The 23,982-nt window shown below is 37.7% G+C and overlaps 1 protein-coding gene across 11 annotated transcripts in view; it reads left to right on the top strand.

Moving 5' to 3' along the window:
* ATG4C (autophagy related 4C cysteine peptidase) overlaps window positions 1-23,982 on the top strand; it is a 99,822-nt gene that overhangs the window by 67,790 nt on the left and 8,050 nt on the right. For 9 of the 11 annotated variants that reach the window (XM_069562980.1, XM_069562593.1, XM_069562534.1 and 6 more), the window contains one exon: window positions 2,152-2,271. In XM_069562980.1, the coding sequence (XP_069419081.1) occupies window positions 2,152-2,271 (120 nt within the window). Of the gene's footprint in view, window positions 1-2,151; window positions 2,272-15,271; window positions 16,996-23,982 lie in introns of those variants that run through there. The other 2 variants (XM_069562804.1, XM_069562761.1) reach the window with 1 other exon arrangement.

Below are 23,982 nucleotides of genomic sequence, written 5' to 3' on the forward strand. Positions count from 1 at the left end.
CAAACAATATGATTTAAATGGTATAAAATGCCTCTTTGTAATATGAGTCCTAGTACTCATGTAGGAACACCAGATAGTGCAGTTTTCAATCATCAGATATTTATATTTGTGTTTTTGTGAATAATTTAAAAAGTTTTCTATAGATATGAAAATAACTATGCTTAACTAGTGTTTGTCATTATTATCTATGGTGATGGAGACAATCAGTGAAGTAGCACTAAGCCTATATTGGTTTAGTCTTAATGGTTCTTAATGAAAACTTTAATCAATGCTTTAATATAATTTAGGGCATCCATGTAGACAAGTTAAGAAAATACTTTGTTGGACCGTACAAATTTTGATTCTTCTTTCTTATCCCCAGGTAGTGAAAACTAAACAAGCATTTCTTATTACTGACTTTGGAAAGAGGGGCAAATGACTATTGTTCGATATCTTGTATGTCAAATAATTTTTGTTTTGTAAATATGACCTAGAACTGTCCGAGCCTAATACTCCTGTATATTGTTAACTACCACATTTACCTAGCTCTTCTATACCTTTCCAGATCTGTTTTTTAATATCTCTTTATAAAAAAAATCAGTAAAACAATGTTAGAAAAGTCCAGCTAAGCCAGTACTCATATTGATTAGAAAGATGGACATTCCAGTTTAACTGGATTGAGTCTTACTGTACAGTAAGTGTTAGTTAGCTAAGGGTTTCATAGTAGTCATAGTTTTAAAAACACAATTGTTTGGTTATTTACTAGCATGATGTTGGATTTGAATCTAGTATATGACTGAACTATTGATAAGGGGGAAAAAACAGTTTGAATGTATTCATTTTGCATATCCTCTGGTGATAATATGGAATATTAATTGGATCACAGTGTATATGTAGGGGGAGAGAAAAGAGTGGTTTTGATTGATCTTCCATGAACATAAATATGAAAGTCTATATTTTTCTGCCTTTTTATAGATAATTCCAAGTTTAAATCCCTTAGTTTTAGGCATTAAATGTAGGGAAATTTTAAGTTTATGGATTTGTATCCAGCCTAGATTATTTCTTGAGCAGCTTATTTTTTAGTTAAAAAATATAAAATATAAAATGAAGAATTTCTCATACCTGTCTCCCATCTGCCAAGTTTTCTCCCTTTTCTCTAAACTTGTTAATTTTTGTATATCCTATGCAAATATGAATATATATTTTATGGCCCTCCTTTTTAACATAAACATCTTTTTTCTTATACATACAAAAAAAAAAAAAGATCTGGTAGCATTTTTAAGGACAAGTATCTGAGCATTTATGCAGTTAAAAAATGTTTTAAACCAAGTACTAGAGTGTCATGGTGAAGAAAAAAGATCAGAATGATTAGCTTTATATTCTACCCTTTTACTACTTTTTCATTCTCTAAAGATAACCAGATTCTACTAACAGCCACAGCCTACTGGCAAAAGTAGAGAGTCGAGAGCAGCATTTTTGAGCCATTTGTATCTTTAACACTCTGACTACTAGAGAAGAGTGAACTAAGGAAGAGGGCAAGGACCATAGTAGAACAATTTTCACCTTATCCTGTGTGGAACTAAACAAGAACTTGAGGTAAAGCTCGGTAGAAGAGTGGGTTGGGACAGTGCAATTATGTGCTGATTGTGTCAACTGCTAAAACTCTCAAGCTGACCTCTTCATATCATCATGGAACATTTTCATGAACCTGCATATTTGTTTGCAAAGTCTTGGTTTTCTCATTCAAAGGTTTGTAAATATTTTAAAAATCTCTTAACTGAACAGACTTAATTGCACTTTCATAGAAATAGCTAACTTGGTTCTAAACATTGTACTAGCCTATTCATGTCTTTTTCAGAGATACATTTTTTTCCCTTCTGCAAGTGTTAGAAATGCACCCTGCTTTTGACACACTTCTTTTCTTTTGCAGAATGGCACTAATGTGTAAGGTGGAGATTTGGTAAACTGAATGTACACAATGTTGGCTCGTATGTTTTACAGCTTTGGAGACTGGGAGGGATCGTCTGCATAGGATATACTAAAACACCATTTGAAAGCATGTTTATAGTTTGAAGGATAGCTAGATAGCAAATTTTAAATGAAGTGATATTTTTGTATATAAAGTCCATTAAATAAAACTAAATTAATCCTAAAGAACTTTTAAAATTACAGACATTCCACTGCCCTTCTCCCAAAAAGATGTCATTTCGAAAAATGGATCCTAGCTGTACAATAGGATTTTACTGTCGAAATGTTCAGGACTTCAAACGAGCTTCTGAAGAAATCACTAAGGTACTTTTATTTTAAATATTATAATATTTGTAAATGATCTAATTTTTATTAGAGATAGCCTATCAGAAGACAAAAATATATAATTTATAATATGGTTATAAAATTTCCCCTTGAATGTTAATATTATTAGGAATATTGTGAGCCAGAAAATATAACTATTTGGGGATTCCTAGCCTTTGAGGCTGATGAAACCTTTTTGACTAGTTGAAAGTATTGACTGATCCACTAGGTGGCACTGTTGAAATAAAAATCTCTGCAAACTGTAGCCATGTGCAAGTAATTAGGTTATATTTTATTTGAAGATTTTAAAAGGGCAATACCTTAGGGGGTAGAAAAAAATTAATGAAGTATTTGATCAAGCCAAATTGTGCATTATTTCTTGTTAGTCCAAGTGCTTCTTTGATTTTTTTTTGAAGAGAAATGGTATTTTTGGATTTCTCAGAACTGCTTTATCAAATGAGCTGTGTTGTTACCTTCCAATGAGCTTGTTTAATCTGATCTGTTCTACTTATAGGATCTCTGAAATAGGTTTATTTGACTCCTCTTATTACCTTTAAACTTCTGCATTTTTCTGGCCATTGAGTACTGCTAAAATATTTATAGGGCCTTAAGATCTGTGTATATTTAGTAGTTTGGAAAGATTACTTATTTAGCAAGTAAGCATAATTGGATGGCTCTCTTTATTAGTATCAATAGTTACAGATTATCATTTATGGTATTTAAAGCCAGTACTAGAATCATTTTTAGGAATTCTTAACTTGAGCTCAGTTATAATAGTGTGCCTTATAACTGCTTTATTTCCAGTTAATTTTATTCAGGAAAATGGACATACTGGGTTAAAATTTTACTTTTATAATGTAAAAATAGAATGAAAAAGTTAAACAAAAAGTTTCATTTGAGTTAGGTTTAGTTTACTTGACTTGCCATGTAAAAGAGGAAATTTAACAGAAATATGACAGAAAAATGAATGAGAAGAGGAGAAAATGAGGTATGTGAGAACATTTTCTTATTCCTCATTTCTCACAGTTGTCGTCTTTTCACTCTCCTTTTCAACCTGAAGGGCCAAGTGAACATAAGGAAATATGTTTTATCCATTTTCTCTTTTTTGTCACTTGAAATTAGTATATACATTTGTATATTTCATTTTGACAATGCTCTGTCTTTATAAGGTGTTATGTATGTACTAAAATTTACAGATGCAGATGATGCTATAATATAGATTGATGTTGCTGAACATTTTTCCATTAAAAAGTCCCATTTCTGTTTGCATTCGTTTATTTTCTATCTAGGTTGAAATAAGTGTATTTAGAACAGTGAAGTAATTACCTCTGGAGTAGAAAATAGCCCAAATTACTATTACCAAATTGAAAAACAATTATATTCATAAATGAGTTGCATGTTGATATTTTCTGATTAAAAACATGGTTTTGTGAGTTTTATACTAATAATTATAGTTTTTATGCTGGAAAACTACTTAGAAGTTATTGCACTTGATGTGTCCTAGTGATATGCAATGTTAAAGCAAAGAGAAAACATGCTGAAATATCATATGGAAGTATTGAGAATTTTGCTAGAGTCTATTAACTTTGATTTAATTATACTGTTGTTCTCAAGTTCATAGCGTTTTGTAGCAATATCAAAAACTCACTTTGTCAATTAATAGCTCGATCATTTACTTTTGCTTGGAAGATGGTAAATTAAGCAGCTTTCCTTCTTAAAAGCTGAATTTGGCATTTGTAAACTGTAATATTTTTTCTTTGAAAATTAAAACTTCTTAAATTATTTGTTTCTATATAGGATATGTTTTCAGTTTTCTCATTTTGAAAATGACACCAGATAATGTAGATTCTCATGTTTAATTTGTAATGCTATACGAGTGGATATTCTAATGCTTTTGCCACATGAGTTTTAAATGTTAATAAAACTTGTTGAATTAATTCAGTGTTTAGCAGAGCTCAGTCCAGCAAGTATCTGAATAACTATCGTGTTGAAATCATAAAATGACCAAGCCATAATCCCTACTTTTGCCCTCAAGTGGCATTTATAGTTCAGGAGGCAGAATAAGGGAAGATAGGCATTCCATTGAATGTGATAAGCTTTCATACAGAAATAGAAATAAATCGATAGGGGAAGGAAGAAGGTTAAAATGAGAGAGATGTCACGTCCAAGTCAAAGTTCTTTATTGTGATGGTGATATTTAATATGGGCCTTAAAGTGTAGGCTTAATTTCTGTTGGCTCAGGGAGAAGGGAGTGTGCTTCAAGCAGAGGAAATAACAAAAGGAAAGGTAGGTACCAGAAAAGAAAAATATAGTTTCTTTAGAAAATGGCAGATAGTCCAATTTGTTAGGGGCCATGGATACATATAGGGCAGGATTTCTATCTTCTAATGGCCTGAATCAGAAGTCTTAGAGATTTGGCCTGGGACCCTTCATTTCTAACAAACCTCCCAAGTAATGCTGTACATCAAATTTGAGAACCACTGATACACAACCCAAGGTGTAGTACTTGATGTTTTTAGATGGCAGTAGGACAGATACTCTTAATACTTATATATGTGTGTGTATTCATAATAGAAAAGTATAGCTGGCGTATTAAACATGTGATTTCCTCCTTATCATTGACCTGTACAAAACTGTTTGAGTCAAAATTCTGAAAAGAGGGACTTCCTTGGTGGTCTAGTGACTAAGACTCTGCACGCTCCCATTGCAGGGGGCTTGAGTTCAATGTCTGATTGGGGAACTAGATCCCATATGCCACACCTAAGACTAAGTGCAGCCAAATAAATTAGTTAGTTAAAAAAATAAAATTCTGAAAAGAGAAATGTTCATTAATTGTAATAGAGATGACATGTATAGTGAAAATAAGGAAACACTATAGTAAATAATAAAGGATGGGGCTAGAAAAGGAGGTTGGAATAATATTGTAGAGAGTTTTGAATGCCAGGCTGAAGAAGTTTGTACTTTTACAATATGTTGACATAATTAGACTAGTTTTTACAAATGTCAAGCATACAGAAATACAGAGGATAGCATAATAAATACCCAGGTGCTATCATTAAGCTTATGGAAAAGTAAAGCCCTCATATATTATTGAAGTGTATTACCGTTCCCCAGTCTTATTCCCTTATTTCCTTCCAAGTGGCAGCCACTATCCTAAATTAGTGTAAATTAGCATACTTGATATATCCATAAACAAAATATACTATTTTCTATGTTCTTAAACTTATCATTACTTATATATTTATATAAGAAAGTATATATCCTTTTGCAACTTGCTTTTTCATTTGACTGACTTGGAGATTTTATCTGTTCATGTTGGTCTAGCTGACTCATTTAAACTGCAGAAGAGTAATACTTTTTACAAATCTATCACTTCAGTCACTCAGTTGTGTCCGACTCTTTGCGACCCCATGGACTGCAACACCCCAGGCTTCCCTGTCTATCACCAACTCCCGGAATTTGCTCAAACTCATGTCCATCGAGTCGGTGATACCATCCAACCATCTCGTCCTCTGTTGTCCCCTTCTCCTCCTGCCTTCAGTCTTTCCCAGCATCAGGGTCTTTTCCAGTGAGTCAGTTTTTTGCATCAGGTGGCCAAAGTATTGGAGTTTCAGCTTCAGCATCAGTCCTTCCAATGAATATTCAAGACTGATGTCCTTTAGGAATGACTGGTTTGATCTCCTTGCAGTCCAAGGGACTCTCAAGAGTCTTCTCCAAAGCCACAGTTCAAAAGCATCGTTTCTTCAGCAGGTTTCTTTACAGTCCAACTCTCACATCCATACATTGTGTTGCTTGCTGCTGCTAAGTGGCTTCAGTCATGTGCAACTCTGTGGAACCCCATAGACAGCAGCCCACCAGGCCCCGCCGTCCCTGGGATTCTCCAGGCAAGAACACTGGAGTGGGTTTCCATTTCCTTCTCTAATGCATGAAAGTGAAAACTGAAAGTGAAGTTGCTCAGTCGTGTCCGACTCTTAGCAACCCCATGGACTGCAGCCTACCAGGCTCCTCCATCCATGGGATTTTCCAGACAAGAGTATTGGAGTGGGTTGCCATTGCCTTCTCCATATCCATACATGACTACTGGAAAAATCATAGCTTTGACTAAACGAACCTTGTTGGCAAAGTGATGTCTCTGCTTTTTAATATGTGGTCTAGGTTGGTCATAGCATTTCTTCTAAGGAGCAAGCATCTTTTAATTTCATGGCTACAGTCACCATCTGCAGTGATTTTGGAGCCCAAAAAAATAAAGTCTGTCACTGTTTCCATTGTTTCCCCATCTATTTCCCATGAAGTGATGGGACCAGATGCCATGATCTTTGTTTTTTGAATATTGAGTTTTAAGCCAACTTTTTCACTCCCCTCTTTCACTTTCATCAAGAGGCTCTTAGTTTTTCTTTGCTTTCTGCCATAGGGTGGTGTCATCTGTGTATCTGAGGTTATTGATATTTCTCTTCGAATCTTGATTCCAGCTTGTGCTTCATCCAGGCTGGCGTTTTCCATGATGTACTCTGCATATAAGTTAAATAAACTGAGTGACAATAGATAGCCTTGATGAACTCCTTTCGCAATGAACCAGTCTGTTTTTCCGTATGTAGTTCTAACTGTTGCTTCCTGACCTACATACAGATTTCTCAGGAGGCAGGTCAGGTGGTCTGGTATTCCCATCTCTTTAAGAATTTTCCATTTTGTTATGATCCACACAGTCAAAGGTTTTGGCATAGTCAACAAAGCAGAAGTAGATGTTTTTCTGGAACTTCCTTGCTTTTCCTGTGAACCAACAGATGTTGGCAATTTGATCTCTGGTTCCTCTGCCTTTTCTAAATCCAGCTTGAATATCTGGAAGTTCACAGTTCAGGGACTGTTGAAGCCTGTCTTGGAGAATTTTGAACATTACTCAGTATTACATTTTACAATATAGTACATTAAAAAATTTTTTTTTGAATTTTTGAAGTATAGTTGATTTATACTGTTAGGTTAATTTCTGCTGTATAGTTATAAATATGTATTCTCAGTTATATGTATATATATTCATTTTCATGTTATTTTCTATTGTTTTATCATGATATATTGAATATAATTTCCTATGCTATTCAATAGAACCTTGTTGTTTATCCATTTATTTAAGTATAGATGTTGAATGTCTTTTCATATGCCTATTGGCCGTCTCTATGTCTTCTTTAAAGAAGTAACTATTTAGGTCTCCTTCCCATTTTTTGATTGGGTGGTTTTTTATTTTTTTAATATGGAGTTGTATGAGATGTTTGTATATTTTAGGTATTAATCCGTTGTCAGTTGCATCATTTGCAAGTATTTTCTCCCATTCTGTAGGTTGTCTTTTCTTTTTCTTGATGGTTTCCTTTGATGTGCAAAAGTTTGTAAGTTTGTTTAGGTCCCATTTGTTTATTTTTGCTTTTCTTTCTTTTTCCTTGGAAAACTGATCTAAGAAAATACTACTATATTTATGTCCAAGAAGGTTTTGCCTGTGTTTTCTTCCAGGATTTTATGTTGTCATGTCTTATATTTAAGTCTTTTAAGACATTTAGAGTTTATTTTGTATATGATATGAGGAAGTATTCTAATTTCATTGATTTATAATGAGGCTATCCAGCTTTCCCAACACTACCTGCTGAAGAAACCATCTTTTCCCCACTCTTGCCTCCTTTGTTGTAGATTAATTGACTGTAGCTGTCTGGGTTTATTTCTGGGTTCTTGCTTCTGTTTCATTCATCTATATGTCTTTTTTTTTTTTTTCTTTCCCCAAGTACCATGCTATTCTGATTACTGTAGCTTTGCAGTATTGTCTGAGTTCTGGGAGAACTTGCCTCTGGCCTTGTTCTTTTTCCCGAGGATTGCTTTTACGGGGTCTCTTGTCGTTCCATATGAATGTTAGGATTATTTGTTCTAGTTCTGTGGTAAATGTCTTGGGCAGTTTGACAAGGATTACATTAAGTCTGTCAGTGGCTTTGGGTAGTGCGCCTGTTTTAACCATATTAGTTCTTCGAATCCAAGAGCATGCCGTCAGTCTGTTCTTTATATCTGAGTCTGTTTCTGTTTTGTTTGTTCATTTGTTTAGTTTTATAGATTCCACATCTAAGTGAAATCATGCAGATACTGGTTTTCTCTGACTGACTTATTTCACTTAGTGTGATACCGTCTAGGTCCATGTTGTCTCTAATGGCAAGATTTGATTCTTTTTTTGTGTGACTGAGTAGTATTCAACTGTGTGTGTGTGTGTGTGTGTGTATGTGTGTGTGTGTAAAACATCTGCTTTATTCAGTCATCTATCAGTGGACATCTAGGTTGCCTTCGTATCTTGGCTATTGTAAATAGTGCTGTGATGAATATAGGGGTACCTATATCTTTTTAAATTAGTGTTTTCATTTTCTTTGAGTAAATACCCTTAATTAGAATTGCTGGATTGTGTAGTAGTTTGAGTTTTAGTTTTTTGAGGAACTTCATAACTTTTCCATACTGCCTGCAGCAATTTACATTCCCATCATTAGTGCATGAAGGTACCCTTTTCTCCACATCCTCACTAGCACTTATTTTGTCCTTTTGGTAACAGGCATTCTGATAGGTATGTAGTAATAGCTCATTATGGTTTGCTTTGCATCTCCCCAGTGATTAGGGAAGTTAAGTATCTTTCCATGTGCTTGTTGGGCATCTGTGTGTTACCGTTGGAAAAATGTTTATTTTCATCTTCTGCTCATTTTCTAATCAGGTTGTCTGTATTTTAATATTGAGTTATATGAGTCTTTTTTATATAGTTTGGATTTTAACCCCTTATCAGGCATGTAATTTGCAAATATTTTCTCCCATTTAGTAGATTGTCTTTTAATTTTTTTGATGGTTTCCTTTGCTGTGCAGAAGCTTGTTAGTTTGTTATAGTTCCACTTTTTAAATTTTTGCTTTTGTTGCGTTGGGGTGTTAAAGTTTAAAAAATCATCACCAAGACTCATGTCAAGGAGCTTGCTACCTGTTTTCTTCTAGATGTTTATGGTTTCATTTAAGTCTTTCATCCATTTTCAGTTTATATTTGCATATGGTGTGAGAAAGTAGTCGGATTCTTTTACATGTGGCTGTCCAGTATTCCCAATACCATTTATTGAAGAGGACTTTTTTCTGCCATTGTGTATTGTTGTTTCCTTTGTCTTAGATTAATGAAGCATGAGTTTATTTCTGGGCTCTTTATTCTGTTCCATTGATCTGTTTTTGTGCCAGTACCATACTGATTGATTACTATAGCTTTGTAGTATAGTTTGAAATAAGGATGCTTGAAACTTCCAGCTTTGTTCTTCATTCTCAAGAATCTCTCTGGATATTTGGGGTCTTTTGTGATTTCATACAAATTTTAGAATTATTTGTTTCCTTTATGCAAAAAATGCCATTAGTATTTTTTTTAAGTTTTTTATTTTTTAAATTTTAATATCTTTAATTCTTACATGCGTTCCCAAACATGAACCCCCCTCCCGCTTCCCTCCCCATAACATCTCTCTGGGTCATCCCCATGCACCAGCCCCAAGCATGCTATTTTGATAGAGATTACATTGACTGCAGATTGCTTTCAGTAGTATTTTAATAATATTGAGTCTTCCAGTTCAGTTGTCTTCTTTAGTTTCTTTTGTCATTTTTTTCAGAGTACAGGTCTTTCACCTTCTTGGTTAAATTTATTCCTAGGTATATTGTTCTTTTTGATGCAGTTGTAAGTGAGATTTTCTTCATTTCTCTTTTTGATAATTTGTTATTAGTGTACAAAAATGCAAAAAAAAGAAAACTGGAAAACCACAAATATTTGGAGGTTAAACAGTGTGCTACTACACAATCAAGAAGTCAATGAAGATATCAAAGAGAAAGTTTTTTTAAGAACCTTGAGACAAATAAAAATGAGAACACAACTTTCCAGAATCTGTAGACACAGCAAAAGCAGTTCTAAGAGGGAAGTTCATAGTTATAGAGGCCTACCTCAAGAAACAAGAAAAATCTCAAATAAACAATCTAATTTTATATTTCAGGGAACTAGGAAAAAAAGAACTAATAAAACCCAAAGTAGTAGAATGCAAGAAATAATAGCAATGAGAGCAGAAATAAATGAAAGAGATTTTAAAAGCAATAGAAAAAAGATTAATGAAACTAAATGTTGGTTCTTTGAAATGATAAACAAAATTGACAATGTCCAGCCAGACTCATCAAGATAAGAGAAGCCAAATAAATAATATTGGAAATGAAGAGGAAAAATTGCAACCAATACCATAGTAATACAAAAGATCATAAGAGAATACTATGAACAATTATATGTCAACAAATTGGACAACCTAAAGGAAATGGATAAATTTCTATAAATATACAATCTTCTAAGACCAAATCACAAAGAAATAGAAAATCTGAATAGATCAATTCATAGTAATAAAGTTGAATCATTAAAAAAAAAGAAATTCCCAGCAAAATCTAGTTTCAGATGGCTTAACGGATGAATTCTACCAAACATTTAGAGAAGCATTAATTTCTGTCCTTCTCAAATTATTCCAAATAATTGAAGAGAAATGAACATTGGCTAGCATTAACCTAATACCAAATCCAGACAAAGACACTACAAAAAGAGAAAGGGGTGCATATAGGCCAGTATCCCTGATGAACTCCTCAAATAAAACATAGACAGTAAGCCCTTGCTGTTAGTCTTAGCAATGGTTTTTTTTTTTTTTTTTCAATATATCTCCTCGGGCAAGGGCAACAGAAGCAAAAATAAACAAATGAGACCATATTAAACCAAAAAGTTAATGCATAGCAAAACCATCAGCAAAATGAAAAGGCAACCTATGGAATGGGAGAAAATATTTGCAAGTGATATATCTGATAAGCGGTTGATATCTAAATATTTAAAGCACTCGTACAACTAAACAGCAAACAAAAAACTCTATGGACAGGAGACCTGAATAAACATTTTTCTAAAGAAGACATACGGATGGCTAACAAGCATATGTAAAGATGCTTAACATCACAAATTATCAGGGAAATGCAAAATCACAATAATTTACCATCTTATACACATACACTAGATGGTTAAAATTACAAAGACAGTAACAAGGGTTGGTGAAGATGTGGAGAAAAGGAAACTGTCATGCACTGGTGATGGTAATATAAAGTAGTACAGCTGCTATGAGAAATAGCATGAAGATTCCTCAGAAAACTAAAAATAGAACTGCGATACAATCCAGCAGTACCACTTCTGGGTATTTATCTGAACAAAATGTAAATCCTAATTTAAGAAGAAATATGTTGACTAACAATATTATGTTAGTTTTGGGTGTATAGTGTATTCAATTTTCTTCTTATAATTGATTTTGTGTTTTATACTGTTGTTGGTTATGGTTGAAAATGATGTTTGGTATGATTTTAATCTTCTTAAGTTTATTGAGACTTGTTTTCTGACCTAACATGTGATCTATCTTATAGAATGTTCCATGTGCATTTGAAAAGAATGCGTGATCTGCTGTTTCTGACTGGAATGTCCTGTATATATTTATATTGAGTCCATCTGGTCTAATGTGTCATTTAAGGCTGATGTTTCTTTGTTGATTTTTCTGTCTGGATGATCTGTCCTTTGATATAAGTGGACTGTGAAAGTCCCCTACTATTGTTGTATTGCTGTCTATTTCTTCCTTTATTTACATTAATATTTGCTTTATATATTTTGGTGTTCCTATGTTGGGCGCATGGGCTTCCCAGGTGGCTCATTGGTAAGGAATCCACCTGCCAATGAAGGAGGCTCAGAAATGGGTCCAATCCCTGGTTTGGGAAGATCCCTGGAGGGGGAAATGGCAACCCACCTCCATATTCTTGCCCGGATAGTCCCACAGACAGAGAAGTCTGGTGGGCTACTGTCCATGGGGTCATGAAGTGTCACATGACTGCGACTGAGTGTGCACACACCATGTTGGTGCTTAAATGTTTACAAAATGTTGTATCCTCTTATAGGATTGAACCTTTTATTGTTATAATTCTTTGTGTTTTGTTAATAGTTTTTGTTTTAAAGTTTAATTTGTCTAAGTATTGCTATCCTAGCTTTTTTGTTTCCGTTTTCATGGTATCTCTTTTTCCATCTCTTCACTTCAATCAGTGTCTTTAGGTTTGAAGTGAGTGTCTTGTAGGCGGCATATGTATTTGCATTCCTTTCTCACTTTCTTTTGTATATTTACTTTTTTCCCTTTGTGCTTACTGTGAGATTCACATAACATTTTCTGTATATAGCAGTCTTTTTTAAGTTGATAGTAACTTAATTTTGAACACATTCATTTTGACTCCATGTTTGATATTTTTGCTGACATATTTTACATCTTATTATTTTATGTATCCCTTGATTAATTATTGGGCTTCCCTGGTGGCTCAGACGATAAAGTGTCTGCCTGCAATGTGGGAGACCTGGGTTCGATTCCTGGCTTGGGAAGATCCCCTGGAGAAGGAAATGGCAGTCCACTCCAGCACTGTTGCCTGGAAAATCCCATGGATGGAGGAGCCTGATAGGCTACAGTCCATGGGGTCACAAAGAGTCGGATACGACTGAGCAACTTCACTTTGACTAATTATTACATTTTTAAAGTTTTTGTACTGCTTTTGTCTTTTACCATTTGTACTTGCTTTATAAGTGACTGATTTACTACCTTTATCATTTATTTACCTCTTCCACTGAGATTTTTACTTTTATATGCTTTCTTAGTAATTAGTGCTTTTCTTTTTAACTTAGAGAAGTCCCTTTAGCATTTTTTGTAGTGTTTTAGTGGTGATAAACTTTTCAGCTTTATTTTTTGTAAAACTCTTAATCTGTCCTTCAATTTTGAACGATAAGTTTGCTGGGTAGAGAATTCTTAGTTGGCAGTTTTTTCCTCTGTGTACTTTGAATATGTCATACCACTCCTTTCCTGGACTGTGAAGTTTCTGCTGAAAATCTGCTCATAGCATCATGGGCTTTCCCTGGTACAAAATAAATTGCCATTCTCTTTCTGCTTTTAAGATTCTCTTTTTATCCTTAACTTTTACCATTATAATGTGGCTGGTATGTTTTCCTTTGGGTCCATCTTATTTGGAATTCTCTGGGCTTCTTAGACCTGGGTATCTGTGTCCTTTCCCCAATTATGGAAATTTTCAGACATTATTCAAATAACTTTTTGGTCCTTTCTCTCTGTCTTCTCCTTCTGAGATCACTATAATCGAAACAGTATTCTGCTTGATATTGCCCTGAAAGTCCCTTAAGAGATCCTGTCTTCTTTTAATTATTTTTTCATATCGCCACTCTGTCTGGATGTTTTCCATTGCTTTGTCTTCCAGATTGGTGTTTCTGTTTTAAAGCCATTCTGCTCTTGAACCCCTCTAGTGTATTTTTCAGTTGTTGCAACTTCTGTTTGGTACTTTTTTATATTTTCTGTCTTTTTTTGAAATTCTCCTTTTGCTCATGCATTCTTCTCCTGAGATCATAGGCTCTTTATGATCATTGTTTTGAACTCTTTATCAGATAGGTTTCTTATCTCTGTTTAATGAAGGTTTTGGGGGAGGGATTTGCTTTGTTCTTTGGTTTGGAACATATTCCTGTGTCTCCTCCTTTTGCCTGTCTTGTTTGTCTGTGTGTATTAGCTACAATGGCTGCCTCTGTTTGAAGGAGTGATCTTATATAGGAGCTGTACCGTGTGGCTCAGAAATGCACTTTCCTCTGGTCACCAGTGTCAGGTACTCTATGGGAGTCCTTTGTGTGGGCTGTGTGCCTACCAGATGTGATAGGGCTGAGGCTGCTGTGTGGGGAGGGTTGGGCTCAGGGCCCTTGCGTGGCCTGATTGTGGCTTGGCCATTGTGCAGGGAGGGCAGAACATAAATTGCTTACCTACCCCAGTTGTGGCTCAATGTCTGCATGGTGTAGGTAAGGCTTAGTTACAGTTTTGTATTTGTGAGGGGTGGGTGGAGTTCAAGGCACTTGCCTGGCCCTTTTGTGGGTCAGCTGTTGCATGGGTATGGTGGGGTTAGGGGGTTTGCCTAGCCATCTTGTGCCTTGACTGCTGTGCACCAGGGCAGGACGCAGGGTGCTCACCCATCCTGGCTCTTTTTGGAGTACTACCTGGTTTATTCTTGATATACCTGTGTTGTTTAGAGCATACTGAGACCTGTCAGTGTTTAAAGGCAGGGAACCTCATTTAACACCTAATTTCAGGCTGCTGGGGTGCCATACCCTCAGTTAGTTCAGTTCAGTCACTCAGTCGTGTCTAACCCTTTGCGACCCCATGAATTGCAGCATGCCAGGCCTCTCTGTCCATCACCAACTCCCAGAGTTCACTCAGACTTACGTCCATCGAGTCGGTGATGCCATCCAGCCATCTCACCCTCTGTTGTCCCCTTCTTCTCCTGCCCCCAATCCCTCCCAGCATCAGAGTCTTTTTCAATGAGTCAGCTCTTCGCATGAGGTAGCCAAAGCACTGGAGTTTCAGTTATAGCATCAGTCCTTCCAAAGAAAACCCAGGACTGATCTCCTTTGGAATGGGCTGGTTGGATCTCCTTGCAGTCCAAGGGACTCTCAAGAGTCTTCTCCAACACCACAGTTCAAAAGCATCAATTCTTTGGTGCTCAGCCTTCTTCACAGTCCAACTCTCACATCCATACATGACCACAGGAAAAACCATAGCCTTGACTAGACAGACCTTTGTTGGCAAAGTAATGTCTCTGCTTTTGAATATACTATCTAGGTTCAGTCAGCAGCTTTTAAAATATGCAGCTAAATGCAGTTTTGGGTCTGGGTCTTGTTCTGATGGGTGGGGCCATGCTCAGTAAATCTTTAATCCAATTTTCTGTTGATGGGCAGGGCTGTGTTCCCTCCCTGTTGTTTGAGCTGAGGCCAAACTATAAGGTGAGAAAGTAAAAGTGAAGTCACCTGAATCTTTGCGGTCCATGGACTGTAGTCTACCTTCTCTGTCCATGGGATTGTCCAGGCAAGAGTACTGGAGTGTGTTGCCATTTCCTTTTCCAGGGGATCTTCCTGACCCAGGGATCCATCCCAGGTCTCCTGCATTGCAGGCAGATGCTTCACCTCTGAGCCACCAGGGGCCAAACTGTAGTGGAGGTAATGAAGATAATGGCAACCTCCTTCAAGAGGTCCCATGCATGCACTGCTGCACTCAGTGCCCCCCACCCTTCAGCGGTCCACCACCGACCCATGCCTCTGCTGGAGACTCCTGGACACTCACAGGCAAGTCTGGGTCAGTCTCTTGCGCGGACACTGCTTCTTTCTCCTAGATCAATCTCTCCCATCACGAAGCTTCCATAAGCCTCTTATCCTTATCCATCAGAGGGCAGACAGAATGAAAGCCACAATCACAGAAAACTAACTCCAAACTGATCACATGGATCACAGCCTTGTCTAACTCAATGAAACTAAGCCATGCCCTGTAGGGCCACCCAAGACAGACGGGTTATGGTGGAAAGTTCTGTCAAAATGAGTCCACTGGAGAAGGGAATGGCAAACCACTTCCTTATTCTTGCCTTGAGAACCCCATGAACAGTATGAAAAGGCGAAAAGATAAGACACTGAAAGATGAACTCCCCAGGTCAGTAAGTGCCCCATAGGCCACTGGAGATCAGTGGAGAAACAACTCCAGAAAGAATGAAGAGATGGAGTGAAAGCAAAAACAACATCCAGTTGTGGGTGTGACTGGTGATAGAAGCAAGGTCCGATGCTATAAAGAGCAATATTGCATAGGAACCTAGAATGTTAGGTCCATGAATTAAAGCAAACTGGAAGTGGTCAAACAGGAGATGGCAGGAGTGAACATTGACATTTTAGGAATCAGTGAACTAAAATGGACTGAAATGGCTGAATTTAACTCAGATGACTGTTATATCTACTAGTATGGGCAATAATTGCTTAGAAGAAATGAAGGAGCCATCATCGTCAACAAGAGAGTCCAAAATGCAGTTCTTGGATTCAATCTCAAAAACAACAGAATGTCTGTTCGTTTCCAAGGCAAACCATTCAATATCACAGTAATCCAAGTCTATGCCCTGACCAGTAAGAAGAAGCTGAAGAAGCTGAAGCTGAATGGGTCTGTGAAGACCTGCAAGACCTTCTAGAACTAACACCCCCAAAAGATGTCCTTTTCATTATAGGGGACTGGAATGCAAAAGTAGGAAGTCAAGAGATACCTGGAGTAACAGGCAAATTTGGCCTTGAGGTACAAAATGAAGCAGGTCAAAGGCTAATAGAGTTTTGCCAAGAAAATGCACTGGTCATAGCAAACACCCTCTTCCAACAACACAAGAAAGACTTTCCACATGGACATCACCAGGTGGTTGATACCAAAATCAGATTGATTATATTCTTTGCAGCCAAAGATGGGGAAGCTCTATACAGTCAGCAAAAACAAGACCAGGAGCTGACTGTGGCTCAGATCATGAACTTCTTGCTGCCAAATTCAGACTTAAATTGAAGAAAGTGGGGAAAACCACTAGACCATTCAGGTATGACCTAAATCAAATCCATTAGGATTATACAGTGAGAGTGACACATAGATTCAAGGGTTTAGATCTGATAGATGCCTAAAGAACTATGGACGGAGGTTCGTGACATTGTACAGGAGGCAGTGATCAAGACCAACCCCAAGAAAAAGAAATGCAGAAAGGCAAAATGGTTGTCTGAGGAGGCCTTGCAAATAACTGAGAAAAGAAGAGAAGCTAAAGGCAAAGAAGAAAAAGAAAGATATGCCCGTTTGAATGCAGAATTCCAACGCATAGCAAGGAGAGACAAGAAAGCCTTCCTCAGTGATCAGTGCAAAGAAATGGAGGAAAACAACAGAATGAGAAAGACTAGAGATCTCTTCAAGAAAATTAGAGGTACCAGGGAAACATTTCATGCAAAGTGAAAGTGAAAGTGAAGTCGCTCAGTTGTGTCTAACTCTTTGCGACCTGTGGACTGTAGCCCACCAAGCTCCTCCCTCCATGGGATTCTCCAGGCAAGAATACTGGAGTGGGTTGCCATTTCCTTCTCCAGGGCATCTTCCTGACCCCGGGATCGAACCCAGGTCTCCCACATTGCAGGCAGACGCTTTAACCTCTGCACCACCAGGGAAGCCCTTAAATACAAGAATACAGTCTCTCAGAAAACCTCCTATAGAGACACAGAACTTCAGATCCAAGTACTAACATCAAAGATTTCAAGGGAGGAAAGGAAGCCAGGTTGAAAGGAGAAGGGAGAGGATGGGCGAAAGGGGTGGCCTTACAGACGTCTCCTGCTACCTACAGATACCCAGGCATTATGGGACTTTTCCCTGGGCCTCCAGAGAAGGGAGGACTGGAACTCAGCCCTACCAGAAATCAGACCAGACCAGAACCAGAATTCGAGTTCTCTGCCAAGAGGCGATGATCAGTGATGATTTGCATTAAATCTGATGATTTCATGCAAAGATGGGCTCAATGAAGGTCAGAAATGGTATGGACCTAACAGAAGCAGAAGATATTAAGAGGTGGCAAGAATACACAGAAGGATTATCCAAAAACGATCTTCATGACCCAGATAACCATGATGGTGTAATCATTTACCTAGAGTCAGACATCCTGGAATATGAAGTCAAGTGGGCCTTAGGAAGCATCACTATGAACAAAGCTAGTGGAGGTGATGGAATTCCAACTGAGCTGTTTCAAATCCTGAAAGATGATGCTATGAAACTGCTGCATTCAGTATGCCAGCAAATTTGGAAAACTCAGCAATGTCCCCAGAACTGGAAATGGTCAGTTTTCATTCCATCCCAAAGACAATGCCAAAGAATGTTCAAACTACTGCACAATTGTACTCATCTCACATGCTAGCAAAGTAATGCTCAAAATCCTCCAAGGCAGGCTTCAACAGTACATGAACTGTGAACTTCCAGATGTTCAAGCTGGATTTAGAAAAGGCAGAGGAACCAGAGATCAAATTGCCAACATCCATTGGATCATTGAAAAAGCAAGAGACTTCCAGAAAAACATCTACTTCTGCTTTATTGATTATGTCAAAGCCTTTGACTATGTGGATCACAACAAACTGAAAATTTTTTAAAGAGATGGAAATGCCAGACCACCTGATCTGCCTCCTGAGAAATCTGTATGCTGGTTAAAAAGCAACAGTTAGAACTGGACATGGAACAACAGACTGGTTCCAAATTGGGAAAGGAGTACGTCAAGGCTGTATACTGTCACCCTGCTTATTTAACTTATATGCAGAGTACATCATGTGAAATGCCAGCCTGGATGAAGCACAAGCTGGAATCAAGATTGAGGGGATCAATATCAGTAACCTCAGATACACAGATGACACCACCTTTTGGCATAAAGCAAAGAAGTAAAGAGCCACTTGATGAAAGTGAAAGAGGAGTGAAAAAGTTGGCTTAAAACTTAACATTCAGAAAACTAAGATCATGGCATCTGGTCCCATCATTTCATGGGAAATAGATGGGGAAACAATGGAAACAGTGACAGACTTTATTCTTTTAGGCTCCAAAATCACTGCAAATGGTGACTGCAGCCATGAAATTAAAAGACGCTTGCTCCTTGGAAGAAAAGTTATGGCCAACCTAGACAGCATATTAATAAGCAGAGACATTACTTTGCCAACAAAGGTCTGTCTAGTCAAAGCTATGGTTTTTCCAGTAGTCATGGATGGATGTGAGAGTCAGACTATAAAGAAAGCTGAGTGCCAGAGAATTGATGCTTTTGAACTGTGGTGTTGGAGAAGACTCTTGAGAGTCCCTTGGACTGCAAGGAGATCCAACCAGTCCATCCTAAAGGAAATCAGTCCTGGGTGTTCATTGGAAAGACTGATGCTGAACCTGAAACTCCAATACTTTGGCCACCTGATGCAAAGAGCTGACTCATTTGAAAAGACCCTGATGCTGGGAAAGATTGAAGGCAGGAGAAGGGGACGACAGAGAATGAGATGGTTGGATGGCATCACTGACTTGATGGACATGTATTTGAGTAAGCTCTGGGAGTTGGTGATGGACAGGGAAGCCTGGTGTGCTGCAGTCCATGGGGTTGCAAAGAGTCAGACATAACTGAGCAACTGAACGGATGCAGTTTTGTAGGGCCACAGTCAGTAACTGCTGGACTCCAGACCAGGAGATTTGATGGAGTCCCCTGGATGACAATTACAAAAAGGGGGGCCCTTGACAGTGTTTAAGCTCCATCATAGGGAGTCTTGCTGCACTGTAGTGAGGCTATAGGAGCGCTCAGGGATGGTGTCTCCCTGCCTAATTTCCCTGGGAGTGCCTCCTTTGCCTGTATATTTGAGGATTACTAAAGCCTGTCCCTTGGGATGAAGCTCTAGCTAAGTAAATAGGCCTTTTTACAGGAAGACAGGGTAGTGTTCAGTCTCCTCTCTATGTAGTACCCTGGTGGTGGTGGCCTGTGCAGAACTGTGTACGTGTTTGTGAGTCGCTCAGTTGTGTCCAACTCTTTGCGACCCCATGAACTGTCGCCCACGAGGCTCCTGTGTCCATGGAATTCTCCAGGCAAGTGTACTAGGGTGGATTTCTATTCCCTTCTCTAGAGGATCTTCTCGACCCAGGGATCAAACCCTGGTCTCCTGCATTGCAAGCAGATTTTTATACTGTTTGAGCTACAAGGAAGTGTCTAGTAATATTTATTTCCTTGAAGCCTGTTTTTTTGTGTTTATTGTCATATAATTTAACCTTATACACATTTTAAATTCCACATGGTGTTAATTTTGTAGATAGTCAGTGTTATCCTTTGTGATGCCCTTCAATCTTTCCTGTATTACTTTATTTTCCTCTGGGATTATTTTACTTCTTTCTGAACAATTCCTTTACTGTTTCTTTTGTGCTATTTGCTGGTGATAAATTCACTCAGTTCTTGTTTAATACATTTTATTTTGTCTTTATTAAAAATGGGAATAATTCCATCCTTACAGAAACATTGTAAATATAATACAAATAATTTTTTTTCTGAGCTGTTTAAAAGTTACCGACATGATGCCCCACACTCTTGAATAATTGTGCAGTTCCTACATTCTCTTATCTGACTACTGTGAAAATGAAAGTGTTAGTCACTCAATCATATCTGACTCTTTCTGACCCCATTGACTAGCCACCAGGCTCCTCTGTCCATGGAATTCTCCAAAAATACTGGAGTAGGTTGCTGTTTCCTTCTCCAGGGGATCTTCCTGACCCAGAAATTGAACCCAGGTCTCCTGCTTTGCAGGCAGATTCTTTACTCACTGAGCCACTGACCAAACAACAGCAGCAACAACATAATGTTGCTCACTAATCACATGGTATACTATGATCACATTTCTTTTCTCTCTAAATTTTATTTTCTTGGAGTAAATACTGCCTCTCCCCTTTTTATTTCCTTTGCACGTACTGAGTCGTCGTTTGTTGTTGTTTAGTCACTAAGTCGTGACTGACTCTTTGTGACCCCATGGGCTATAGCCCATCAGGCTCCTCTGTCTGTGGGATTTCCCAGGCAAGAATTCTGAAGTGGGTTCCCATTTCCTTCTCCAGGGGATATTCCTGGTCCAGGATTGAACCCATGTCTCCTGCATTGTAGATTAATTTTTTTTTTACCACTGGGCCACCTGGGAGTCCCATACTGACTGATATTTCCTTTAATTTTTTACTCATATCTATCAAGTACCTAGCAGCAAATTTTTCATGAATATAAATGTAAGAAAATATATCATTTTCTTCTTTCCTTCTTTTTTGTGGAGACTTTTCTCTCTCAGTTTTCTCTTGACTGCAGTCTTCTTTCTTCTCTAGACTTGATGTAGAATTGTCTGTTTGGAACTTCCTAATGCTGCCTTTCTCCATTGGATCCCCTATCTTCTGAATCTTTATTTAGTTTAATCCCTTGTTTTGCTGAAGCATGGGTTTCCCTGATAGCTCACTTAGTAAAGAATTCGCCTGCAATGCAGGAGACCTCAGTTCGATTCCTGGGTTGGGAAGATCCGCTAGAGAAGGGATAGGCTACCCACTTCAGTATTCTTGGGCTTCCTTTGTGGCTCAGCTGTTAAAGAGTCTGCCTGCAATGTGGGAGACCTGGGTTCGATCCCTGGGTTCGATCCCTGGGTTGGGAAGATCCCGTGGAGAAGGGAAAGGCTACCCACTCCAGTATTCTGGCCTGGAGAATTCCATGGATAGTCCATGGGGTCACAAAGAGTCAGACACGACTGGGCAACTTTCACTTTCATTTTGCTGAAGCATAGTTTCTAGTATGAAAGCATACTTTCAAAGAAAAGTATGAGTAGATGATAAAGTTTTTGAATTCTTGCATGTCTATCTTTATCTTTTCATTAATTGATATTATATAGCATTCTAGAATGGAATAATCCCCTGCCTCCTGCCCCACCAAACGTTAGAGACATTGCTCTGCTCCCTTCTAGCATCGAGTGTTGCTGTTGAGAAGCTTAATGTCACTGTGGATTATTTTCCTCTGAATGTAAACATTTTTTCCTTTCTGAAAGTTTTCAGATTTGAATCCTGACTCCACCATCTCATGACTGTATACCTCTGGCCTCACTGGTTAACCTCTCTGTGCATCAATGTTCTCATGGAATGAAAATAATAATAGCTACCTCTCAGTAGCATCATTATGAAGATTAAATGATTAGTAGATTAGTACTCTGTAGGTACTATATAATGTGTTAGCTATTACTAATTATCCTTAGTATTCTAAAACTTCACTGTGTGTCCTGGTTTATTCCCTTTCCTTGATTGTTTCCTTCCAGTCTGAGAATAAAATTTTTTTAAAATAGATATAACATTATTTCCTATCTTTTGTTTTTCTTCATTCTTTCTTTCTGGAATTTTTATCATATGGTTGTTGAACCCTCTGAATTGTCCTCTGATTTTCCTGTATTTTTTTCCTTTTATTTTCTTTGTCTTTATCTTTTTGTATTAGGGGATTTTCTCCATCTTTTAATGCTTTTGTTCTCAAATTTCAGTCATGATATTTACATTTCTAGGAGTTATTTATATTTTTCTATTACTCATTCTTCATAGCATTCTTTCATTTTTTAGTGGGTGTATTACCTTCTCTTCTCCCCCAAGGAAATTAATTATAGTAATTTTGAAATTTTTCTCCGTTTCCTTTGCTTTTTATATTCCCTTCCTTTTAGATCCTTTTTTATTTGGTTGGTTTTCTATTTTTTGTTTTAATCTTCCAATTTTCCATTTGATGCTTTCCTCCAAATGACTGGTGATCTTCTGTGTCTGTTTATACTTGAAAGTGGGGCACTAAAGAGCTGAGTAGATGTTCCCTGTGTTTGAGTATGGCTTTTTCGCTGGTGACCTTCATACTAAGGTGATCAGGTGATGAGCCTTACATTTTACTAGGTGACCCCCAAATGTTATTAAGTGGTAATCTTTTCTCTAGGGTTGTTTTATTTTTTCAGAGAAAAAATCTTCCATCTCCCTGTAGAATGTATGTTGCCTCTCTGTGCTCCCAGAGCAGGAAGTGAAGAATGCTGAGGCCCCTATGGTTTAGTATTTTAGACTGTCACTTACCCCTCAACTTTTGTATTCATCGCTCAGCCGGGTGTATTAGAGTACATGCATTTTTTTGATTTTTCCAAGTCTTTATTTTCTTGTATGTAGATGGTTAGTTCCTGGTGGCTCAGATGGTAAAGAATCTGTCTGCAGTGCGGGAGACCTGGGTTTGATCCCTGGGTTGGGAAGGTACCCTGGAGGAGGACATGGCAACCCACTCCAGTATTCTTGCCTTGGGAATCCCCATGGACAGAGGAGCCTGGCAGGCTGCAGTTCATGGGGTCGCAAAGAGTCAGACACGACTGAGTGACTGAACATAGTAAGGGCTGAAAGTTCAACTACAGGGATTTAAGGAAATGGCAACCCACTCCAGTGTTCTTGTCTGGAGAATCCCAGGGACGGCGGAGCCTGGTGGGCTGCCATCTGAGGTCGCACAGAGTCGGACATGACTGAAGCGACTTAGCAGCAGCAGCAGCAGTGAGGGAACAGAATGGAATTATCATCACATGCACATTTAACTTACTTCAGTTCAATGATAAGTATTTGTCCATGTGTACTTTTTATTTCATATTGTGCATTGCTGTATACCACACTATACTGTACACTTATACATGTTACTAAACATGGTTGTATACACAGAATTATGCATAACACCCTTTAAATAATTTAAAGACTTTTTGAAGGTAATATTTTACTATATTTGATTTTCACATTAAGACCTGATTTAGAACCTAACCCCTACATAATATTTACCTCCATCATGGTCAGCATGGATCACATAGGTACAGACTGCTGTGTGCTGGGTCTGATTTGACATGTGTGGTGGCAGAGACTTGCAGAAAAGGTTCTGGGGCTGGGGAGAAGGAGTCATCTGGTTCTCATTCTGTTCTTACTTTACAACTGCTAGCTTTATGATGGAAGAAATTACTTGATTTTTGTCCTCTAGGTTTTTCCTTTGTAAATTCTGAAACCCATTAATTTAGGACATAGGAAAAATTATATAAAATATTTGACCTCTTAAAAAGACATTTATGATTTGCCTTTTTGACAATCAAGCCTCTTCAGTGTATCTTTAGCTGTCTTATTAAACTAGAACAGAAGACTTGCCTGTTCTAAACTTATTGTTGAGTAAACTACTGAACTGCTTTAGAAATATAGCTATGGGATAGTAAATCCAGTTAGCTTAAGTTAAAAAAAAAAAAAAACA

This window comes from Ovis canadensis, chromosome 1, assembly GCF_042477335.2.
Source record: "Ovis canadensis isolate MfBH-ARS-UI-01 breed Bighorn chromosome 1, ARS-UI_OviCan_v2, whole genome shotgun sequence".
Lineage (NCBI taxonomy): Eukaryota > Metazoa > Chordata > Mammalia > Artiodactyla > Bovidae > Ovis > Ovis canadensis.